The 10,749-nt window shown below is 43.6% G+C and overlaps 1 protein-coding gene across 1 annotated transcript in view; it reads left to right on the top strand.

Moving 5' to 3' along the window:
• The first annotated feature begins 3,318 nt into the window (after positions 1-3,318).
• Positions 3,319-10,749, top strand: part of LOC105946420 (vomeronasal type-2 receptor 26) — a 31,392-nt gene continuing 23,961 nt past the window's right edge. Inside the window, exons 1-2 of the mRNA XM_031895192.1 lie at positions 3,319-3,443; positions 10,008-10,175. Coding sequence (XP_031751052.1) covers positions 3,319-3,443; positions 10,008-10,175 — 293 coding nt within the window. The remainder of the gene's footprint in view (positions 3,444-10,007; positions 10,176-10,749) is intronic.

Below are 10,749 nucleotides of genomic sequence, written 5' to 3'. Positions count from 1 at the left end.
AAATTGTCTATCTTTACCAACAGTGCTGTACCTTTCAGGTGACTGGCCAATACTTGGACTGCTTTCCACACTGCCCTCAGTTCCAGGACATTCACTGGAAGAAATTGTTCTTCTCTGGACCATCTTCCTTGAATGCCTCTTTCTTCTACATGAGCCCCCCATCCTCTGGGGCTGGAGTCGGTCGTCAGAATTTTCCATTGAATATCTTTCAGTGTTTGGCCTCTGGCTAAACTGGAATCTTCCAACCACCACCTCATCTCTGCTTTCACCTGTCGATCTATGTGAATGGTCTGATTCCAATTCTGCTTCTTTCTCTTCCATTGTTTCAAAAAGGCCACTTGTAGTGGCCTGGTATGCCACCTCGCCCACATTACCATGGGAACCGTTGAGTTCAATAACCCTAGGATACTGCTGACCTCTCTTGCTGACATCGAGTCTGATCTCAGCAAACTGGATATCACCATCTTTATTTTGTCCTTCTTTTCTTGTGGCAATGTGACTCTTGCTTGGACTGTTTGGAACCTTGCTCCTAGATAGACCAAATCCTGTGTTGGTTCTAAGTGACTCTTTTGTGTATTTAACACCCATCCATGACTTTGTAACGTCTTTATAACCACCTCTCTGTGGCGTAGCAGGGTTTCTACATTCCTGGCTTTGAGCAGGATGTCGTCTAAGTAATGGTAAATTAGAATGCCTTGTTTTCTCAACAGTGCTATTAACGGTTGTAGGACCTTTGTAAATACTCTCGGAGAAGTCGCTAGCCCGAAGGGTAGACATGTAAACTGGTAATGTAGATTGCGAGCAATGGCGAACCTTAGGAATCTCTGATGTGTGATTGCTACTGGTACGTGGAGGTATGCATCCTTTAGATCTACCGACAACAGCCAGTCTTTTGGCCGTATTTCTTTCACTATTGAAAAGATAGACTCCATTCTGAAAGTCTTTATTCGCAAAAATGAATTTATGGGTCTGAGATCCAACACCGGCCGAAAATCCCCAGTCTTCTTTTTTCAGCATGAACAAAACTGAATATATGCCTTTTCTCCAAAACTTCTGTGGTACTGGACTTATTGCTCCCTCTCTGAGAAGCTGTTGTATGTATGACATCATTACCTCCTGTTTCTCTGCTTGAAGAGGAACTTGTGAAACTACAAACAGATTTTCTTTTGGTGTTTTCTTGAACTCCAAATAATAACCTTCCTCCAATGTCTGAAGAACCCAGTGATCCGAAATGGACTTCGCCCAAACCTCTACAAACTGTTGCAGTCTTCTGGGTATCCTTGAAGTTTGAGCTGTCAATCTTTCAGACTGATTTTCTTGAAAATCTTGAAGTTTCCGCTTTTGGCTTCTGCATCTTGAATAAAGCTGCTTGACCACCTCTCCATTGTGGTTGCTTATCTTGTCTTCTGGGCTTCTGATCCGCTCTAAAAGAAGTTCTTCCTCGAAAGGACCGGCGATCTTGTGCTGCTTCCTGGAATCTTGTAGTTCTTCTTTCTTGGGGAAGAAAAACACTTTTACCCCCTGTAACCTTCTTAATGATTTCCTCTAGTTTCGGACCAAACAGCATCTGTCCCTCAAATGGCAGATTACACAAATTCATCTTAGATGCTTTGTCCGCGTTCCATGCTCTCAACCATAAAGCTCTCCTTGCCGCTACTGACAACGCCATAGCTCTTGATGAGGATCTGAATAAATCCACTGAGGATTCTGTGAGAAAATCTGTTGCCAATCTCATCTCTGCGAGAGCCCCGATTATATCTCTTCTATCCACACCTTCTCTTAATGCTGATTCCACATTTTGTATCCACATCTGCATTGCTCTTGATACCGATGTAAGCGCCAATGCCGGTCTGCAAGTCGCTCCTAATGCTAAATAGGACTTTTTCAGAGAAGCTTCTATCTTTCTATCCATTGGATTTAGGAAAGACACTACATCCTCCACTGGTAACAATGTCTTTCTTGAAAGTCGCGAAACCGCTGCATCCACTTTTGGTGCTTTGTCCCAAATTTGTTCCTCCTCAGACGGAAATGGATATAATTTTTGAACCTTTGAGGGTATTGGAAATTTTGCATCCGTTTTCTCCCATTCTTTAACTATTACTTCTTTGATTGTTTCATGTAACGGAAAAGTAGATCTTTTCTTCTTCAGGAATTTAAATGGATTAGAGGACAATTGTTGCGGCTCCACCACCTCTGGTAAATTCAATTGGGACCTAATAGCCTTAATTAATGGTTCCACTAATGACATATTAATTGAGGAATACGTTTCTTCCTCCAAGTTGTCCTCTCCTTCTGAATCTTCTCTCTCCTCCTCTCTTGAGGAATCAATACTTTCCTCACGTATGGGATTCTGTTTAGCCTCCTCTCTGGAGTGTTTAGCTGACTTTAATCCCTCTGCTACAGCCTCTCTTATCCACTTCATTACTTTTGAAGCATCCGCCGCTGCATCTCCAGACAGTCTCCGTGTGCATCTTTGACATAATCTCGAATGCTTCATTGCTGGATTTTCGCATGCTACACACACCTTGTGTCTCTCTTTACTAGTTCTCTTTCTGGGGGGGGACACACTGCAAGAGATTAATAATAATAATAATAATAATAATACAATTTGTAATATAAGCACTCTTTTCCTGCCTAAATACACTACACCATACTGTGACTCACCTCCTATCATCATTGGCAGCATTGTCTGGGCTACTGGGCACCTGGTCTTCCATCTCTGTCTACCACAAAAAACTGCACAATCACAAACCACACAATCACAAAGTGCACAATAACAAACTGCTCCCGCAAAACAAATGCCCTGAGCAGTAATACAACATTAATATATAGCATGGTGATGCTAGCCTAAAAACCATAGAAAGCATAACAAGCACAGCAGGTGGAAGAATCTTAATATGGAAAAATAGTACAATTAGTATTGAATCTAACTGAATACGGCATAGAAAGCTACTTGTAATACCAAAGTTTAGCAATTCTGCATGTTAATATTAATATAACGACGGCTTTCTCAACTTACCAGACTGTAATCAAAACGCCAACCTGCTTAGGCAATTCAAAAAGACCGCCGCCGCGTCCGGAAGCGCCGCCGCCGCATTTGGAACGCATATATGCGTTCCACTGACGTCACTTCCCCCGCTCAGCACCGGAACCCGGAAGAAGCGCTCCTGACGCATGCGCACTCACTAGCTATGCGTCCCAGCCTGGAACGCATGTGGAAAGACCAGGTGCCGCCCTCTGCTATCGTCTGAGACGTATAGCTGGTTTACCTCATAGCTTCATCTGGATACTCCAGACAACAATAGGTGAGGTCCTGACATGATCCCCAGGCTGCCTAGTAACGGGGGTGATCCGCTGACCTCCTCTATGAGGAAGTACTCCTGCCAGATCCTTCCAGGGAGAGAGGCTGAACTCCCCAGGTGTGGGATCCCCTACGGGTCCAGGTGAGCCACAAAAAATTATTTAAATTCAAAAGAAAAAAATCCTTTGTCCTATCCTTGGCGAGGACAGAAAAAAGACATGGGCTAATGGGAGAGGGGAGGTTATATACAGGGGGTAATGGGTTAATTGCACTTTCTGTCCTATCACCGGTTAGAGGGCGGGGAAACCCAGAGGTGTGTAGGCTGCCATGGTAACCAGGGAAATACCTATCCCTGGATATTTGTATCTGGTATTTGGCTTAGAAGCTGAGGGAAGTCCTGCTGCCACTTGTGGGCGAAATGCTTAGGTGGGTCAGAGTCATCCTGCAAAGGGAAAGTGTAGAACCAGCCTGTTTGGGGAGGTCAGGGCGCCTCAGGTAGCGCTCTAGTGATGTTACCGTTGAATCAGGGGCATTACCTGGGAACTGAGTGCTAAACAGCATACGGTTGTGCAGCCCAAACTCAGTCTGCAGTTGTGCAAACTGCTTAAATCTCCCAACTGAATTACATCCCCAAGGTGTTTCACCCCCGCCGCTGCCCAGGTAGTAACGTCTGGTATTGTACGGAGCTGGGGAAGGGCATCGATGCCCCATAGTATTTTCCATTTAGATCATTTACTGTATCAGTTAACCACTGTTTTCTGGAATATTGCACCTACTGTTTTCATAGCTGGTGTAAGAGGGTAAATGGATGAAATACCTCTATGCAGTTGGTTTGCTCAAAGGAGGAGATCACCCCTGCCTTCAGTACCACTGCTTGATTGTTCAGGTTGGGGTTCAGCCACCACCAGGCGAACAGCAGTTGACTTGTGTAGTAGTACAACTGGAAATTGGGTAGAGCTAAGCCTCCTTTGTTAAGTGGAGCTTGAAGGGTCTGCCATTTTATTCTGGGATGTTCCCCTGCCCATATAAACCCCATGACTATTGCATCTAGGTTCCTAAACCAGGGGAGTTGTGAAACTCATATAGAAATTTGGGTAGGAAGATCATGTTCCCCCATAGCACCCTGTGTCCCCCCCATATCACCCCGTGCCCCCCCATAGCACACCGGACATTCCATACCGTAGGCAGCTATCAGACCTAGTAGGTAGCACTGTGGGTGAGTAAAGGCACCAAGAGAAAGACAGGAGACATGGTGACCCAGCAGACAGGCCCCATAGGAATAATGCCCCTAAGCAATAACAGGTATCACTCACGGCTACAGATAAACACACATGGGGGAAATAGATAAACGGCTGCAATATTAAAGGACAACTAAAGCCTAAAAAAGAATATGGCTAGAAATGATTAGCTATGTGTTTTGGGCCCCTGTACCAACCCAACATCCCCAAAGCTCTATAGAAAAAAAGCCCCATGCCCCTGAAGATTCCCACAGTAGCTCTCCATCTTTTGCCTTGCCCAACTACTGCACATGCTCAGTCTGCTCTTGGCTGATGTCACTGAGCTTAGGGACCGACTCACAATATTTTTCTTTCCCCTGCCTGCTTGGTCTGGTCACTATTAAACATGCATACTAGCCAACCAATCACAGGCCTGTCTGGCTGCTCTCTTAAAAACTAAAGGCCTTTTGAGCTTGGGGCGAGACTTTAGCTGAATCCTTAGTGGGGCTTCTCTTTCCCCCTTGTAATGATCCCAAATACTGAGCTGTGTAACAAATATAAGTTACAAAGGTTGGAAACAGAGGCAGAAGCTGTGACAAAAGTTTCAGTCACTTTGCTGTTACAAACAGCCCCTCTGGGAATAAACTGCCCCATTGTAACGGTTTCTCTGTATGTAACACAGTGACTGTATCTGCCCCTTACACTCCCCCCCCAGGGCTAAGGTACAGAATATTACTAGCTTTAGCACTGGGGCTTTTATATACACCCACACACACAGCCCAATAACTACTCTCAGTTATTTATGAAGCAGTTGCATGGGGGTGTGTGTGCATTACACACGGGGAGAGGCCAAACTGTGCCAGTAGGTGTATAGGCAGAACAACATGTACAGGGGAACCTCTGCACAAACACTATGTTCCTTCCCAGGCATGCTGATTTGCAAAGTGACTGACACTGAGCTCAGAGTTTGTGTCTCACTATTATAAACAGGCTGTGTATGGCACCCCCGGTCTGTATGGCGCCCCCGGTCTGTATGGCGCCCCCGGTCTGTATGGCACCCCCAGGCTGCTCAGCTGCCCTTTGCTTTGGTCAGTGTAATGTGAGTATAAGAGAGAGTCATTTGTAGAAGGAGAGAATTCAGAATGTGTTTATATTAGAAAAAGCCCCAATTATCTCCTGAGCTGATATTTTGGGGGATGGGGATATGGGAATATTTGGGAGTCTGTTATAAACAAGTTATGTCTAAATACTGAGCTAAAGCTTGTTTGTATTGATATCCTGTAATACAATGTGTATAATAGGGCAGCACTAGTTTATATGTACCTGTACCCATGATGCACCTGTGTCTCTGTGCCAATGGGGTCATTTGTAGGTTCCACCTAGTTCTCTATGGAGGTTGAAGGAAAAAATATATACACAAGAGCATTGACCAATGAGAATGCTGATTAGATTCCCAGCACTATATCAGCCATTTTGATATTATCTTACATATAGAGATAATGATGGCATTTTCCCGTCATTATATGGCACAGGAATCAGACATGGGGATAAAGGGACAGACTTGTTCAGTGCTGGGAAACTGTGCTTATTGCTCCCAACTCCAATTGCAGGAACAGAGAACAGGGAGCCGGATTTACTCACATCAGCTGGGATTCTCATTGGAGGATTCTTTTGCATATTTATGCAGCCACTGGCTTTGTGCTGTTGTTCTGATAATTTACTATGTTCCCTAAGCTCCGCCTCCCAACAGCAGCCCAGAGCAAACTGAGCATGTGCAGGAGCCAGATCTTATAGAAGATGGTATAACAAAGTAACAAGATGGCGGCCCCCTCTGGACAACTTTGAAAGCATAAATCATTACTTTAATTAGGCTTCTCACCCCCTGGGCTTGTGCAGTAAGTTCATAATGTTTATGTTTATGTTCAGTATATAAAATACAGCATTTCTAATGATTTTCTATTTTAGGCTTTAGTTCTCCTTTAATGCACAAACCCTATAATTACACTGTAACTGAAGCCTCACTTACCAGCCATTGGGGAGCATGAAGTTCCCATAAAGTAAAGCCCCATTGTTCACTGAGCCTTAGCAGAGAGATTGCATCACTTCCTGTCAGCTGATCTCTGAGAGAGCACACAGCCCATCACTTCCTGTCAGCTGATCTCTGAGGGAGCACACAGCCCATCACAAAATGGCGGCTCAAGGGAAGGATTTAAAAGGGCAATATTTACTGATATATATATTCCAGTTTGGCAAGATTCTTTAATAGGTCACTTAACATAATTTAAACTAATTAATTAATTATTTATTCTGAAATAGCCTGAATAATATGACCCCCCCACTAAAAAATTTGGAAGTGACCCAGATTTTAGGGATCTTCTTTCCATGAAGAGGCCTTATTGAGACCACCTAAACTGACAGCCAGCCATTGCATTACCCTTAGGGAAATAACAGGCACTGCACGTGCTCAGTGGGCTCCAGGGTCGGACTGGGGGTGCAGGGCCCACCGGGCCTCCCGCCCCAGGGGCCCTGCAGGTGTCCCTGCCAGCCATTTCCCCCACACCCCCTAACCCCCCTCAGGGTCCCCAACCCGACGTGAGCGTGCGTAAGTTTAACACGTCAGGAATGGTCGGCTGGGGGAGGCCCGGCAAGGGTTGGGCCTGGGCTGCTGGGGCCCACTGGGATTTTTCCTGGTGTCCTGGTGGCCCAGTCCGACCCTGGTGGGTTCTGGGCAGCTGTTGAGCTATTATCTTCAAGTTGGACCCCTAAACCACCAACCCAGGCCCCACAAGGGTATCTGGCAACCATTGCTCCAGTGACTAGAATGTCATTAAACTTACCAACATTTTTAGCAGAGAATTTTGATCTTGCAGAATTGGATTGATCAGTTATATTAGCATATCCGATATATCAAGTACAAATTATAATTCCGCTCTTTGTACATTCACTGCTCTGTAGTATCTTCATTGTGATCCTTTATTTACACTGCCCCTGTTTAAACTTGCAGATTCCCAGTCACATTCAACACGTACAAGGTTCAACTTCATTGGAAGCCAATTAACCTGCCTGTATGTTACAGGAGTGTGGAAAAATGTAAGCAACGTAACTGGAATTGGCAGTGTATTTATCCTAACTGGGGTATTATAGATGGAATTGGCAGTGTATTTATCCTAATATTTGTTCTGGGGTATTATATATGGGCAGTGTATTTATCCTAATATTTGTTCTGGGGTATTATAGATGGAATTGGCAGTGTATTTATCCTAATATTTGTTCTGGGGTATTATATATGGAATTGGCAGTGTATTTATCCTAATATTTGTTCTGGGGTATTATACGTGGAATTGGCAGTGTATTTATCCTAATATTTGTTCTGGGGGTATTATACGTGGAATTGGCAGTGTATTTATCCTAATATTTGTTCTGGGGTATTATACGTGGAATTGGCAGTGTATTTATCCTAATATTTGTTCTGGGGTAATTATATATACATGGAATTGGCACTGTATTTATCCTAATATTTGTTCTGGGGGTATTATATATGGAATTGGCAGTGTATTTATCCTAATATTTGTTCTGGGGGTATTATACGTGGAATTGGCAGTGTATTTATCCTAATATTTGTTCTGGGGGTATTATACGTGGAATTGGCAGTGTATTTATCCTAATATTTGTTCTGGGGTATTATACGGGGAATTGGCAGTGTATTTATCCTAATATTTGTTCTGGGGTATTATACGTGGAATTGGCAGTGTATTTATCCTAATATTTGTTCTGGGGGTATTATACGTGGAATTGGCAGTGTATTTATCCTAATATTTGTTCTGGGGTATTATACGTGGAATTGGCAGTGTATTTATCCTAATATTTTTTCTGGGGTATTATACATTGTATTTATCCTAATATTTGTTCTGGGGGTATTATACGTGGAATTGGCAGTGTATTTATCCTAATATTTTTCTGGGGGTATTATACGTGGAATTGGCAGTGTATTTATCCTAACATTGTTCTGGGGGTATTATACGTGGAATTGGCAGTGTATTTATCCTAACATTTGTTCTGGGGGTATTATATGTGGAATATGTGGAATCTGCAGACCACCCCCCTCTGTATACTCTAAAGCTCTAAATTATGACCCCCTTATTTGTATTGTAATCAGTTTCCTGTAGATACTGTAGCTCTTCCATGGCCAACTTATTGCATGTAGTGGGCCAATGACTTCTCATACAGCTTCGAAGGCCAGATTAAATAAAACTGATGATTTCATACAGTGAAGTCTATGGAGACTTTGTGCAGACTGGGACCCATAAAAGGTCTTTGGGGGCCATATCTGGCCCTCGGGCCTCCAGTTGGGCAGCTCTGCCGTAGATCAAGGTACTAAATTTAATTACAGTTTGCATTTTATTAAACAGGGAAAAACATATAATAATGCAGCCCACACCTTTCGGGATACAACGAAGATAAGAAGAAGGAATTTGAGATAAGAGAGACACCTTATCTATTGTGTTCTTCAAATGTTGATGTGAAACCTTCAGGCCTTCATCATCTTCGCTAAACCCAAAACTATATAGAATACAATATTACCATTCAGTGCTGAATTTTATCCAAGGGAAATTATTAGCAGTTGACCACGTAAAAATCCTCAAGGCAGCTCAACCGTCTATGACACAAGGTTCCCTGAACCACTATAATGACAGTATGAAAGGAAAAGATGGGCCAATAGTGCAGATTATAATATGTCTGGATACTGTTTATGGCACTAGAATATACTCACACACTGAGCGGTGTAGCGCACATATCCCAGATTATGGGAATTCTTGCTGCCTACCAGCCATGATTGGTTCCCTCTCAGCCAATAACTTGGAAGGGACGCAGAGGGAAATGGCTGCTCTAATATGATGAACTCTCTTATCAGCAATGGCTCTGCCTCCTGGACTCCACATACCAGGTCACGTCAAGGAAGGACTGCGGTGATAGCAAGGGCAAAAGAACTCTTTCCACCATGGTTTTTCCCGCACAAGACAACATGTTTCCCTAGAATACAGGACCAAAATGTGTACCTGCAGCACAAGTTGCCCTGTCATAGGGTAAGTCACATGAGCAGCCCATGGTCAAAAGTATCAAATAAGCACAATATCCAGACTCACACAGTCACCGGGGGTTGTACATAAATGGAACTTCCAACTGGTTTTGGTCTGTTAGTCTATTTATACAATTCCTTTTGTTTTCCAGAGATAATTATTGTCAATGAAATACTTTAAGAATAGATGGGAGAGATCCCCCAGGTGCCTATATTCATTCTACTGAGCAAATCCTCTCTCTATAAAATGAGGGATGGATGAGCCGGGCCCCTTACTCTGTTCTACACACACAGCCCAACCCTGGATCCCCTGTGTCCCTCTGTGCCACTGACTGTTACTTGGAGAGATGGCGGTACCTGATCCTTTAATGGTGCTGGTACACGTGATGATCTTGTGCGTGGCCCCCTGTAGAACTCAGCCCTTCAGTCCTACCTGCTACTTGGAAATAATAAAAACATTTGAGGAATATGAATACCTACAAGAAGGAGACATCATGATCGGAGGGGTGATGACGGCACATTTAACTATGGTGACTAATAGGTTTCCATGGGACAATACAAAGAGATTTATGTGTACTGAGTAAGTACCATCCTCTTCTAAGCCTGATGCCGAAAAGAGTAAAGAAAAGTCAAATTGTAGGATGTAAAGGGGAGTTGTCCCCACCTGCTTATGGGTAACTGTGACACTATTATACTCAATGCACATTAACGTCATGAAATGGTCCCAGTGATGCAGCCAATGAGACCAGGGATCAATATCTGCTATTCTCTTTTCTAATCAAAGTTACGGCACAGACACAACGGGTTTAGGGGCTCGTTTACCAACACTGGGCACTGCCATCTAGAGACTCCTGTTGTGTCTGTGTTTTATGCATTACAGGGGTTTGTATACGAGGCAGGTTAGAAATAAACATGAGTCTGTTCAGCTAAACCCAGAGTAGCCACTGGCCGTCCTTACCTAGAGATGTAACCATTGGGGGAGCAAGGGAAACGTTTCTACCCATTTGGAATTATCTATTTCAATTCAAAGAACCAAGATGCCCTGTAAGGCTGTGGAGGAAATGTAACTGTCTCTTCAGTTTACTTCTCTAATATTTACTGATTGCAATCTCCAAGCCCAATCTCCAAGCCCAATCTTCAAGCCCAATCTCCAA

This window comes from Xenopus tropicalis, chromosome 1 (assembly GCF_000004195.4).
Source record: "Xenopus tropicalis strain Nigerian chromosome 1, UCB_Xtro_10.0, whole genome shotgun sequence".
Lineage (NCBI taxonomy): Eukaryota > Metazoa > Chordata > Amphibia > Anura > Pipidae > Xenopus > Xenopus tropicalis.
Note: the sequence above shows the minus strand (reverse complement) of the source record. Positions and strands in the feature narration are given on the sequence as shown.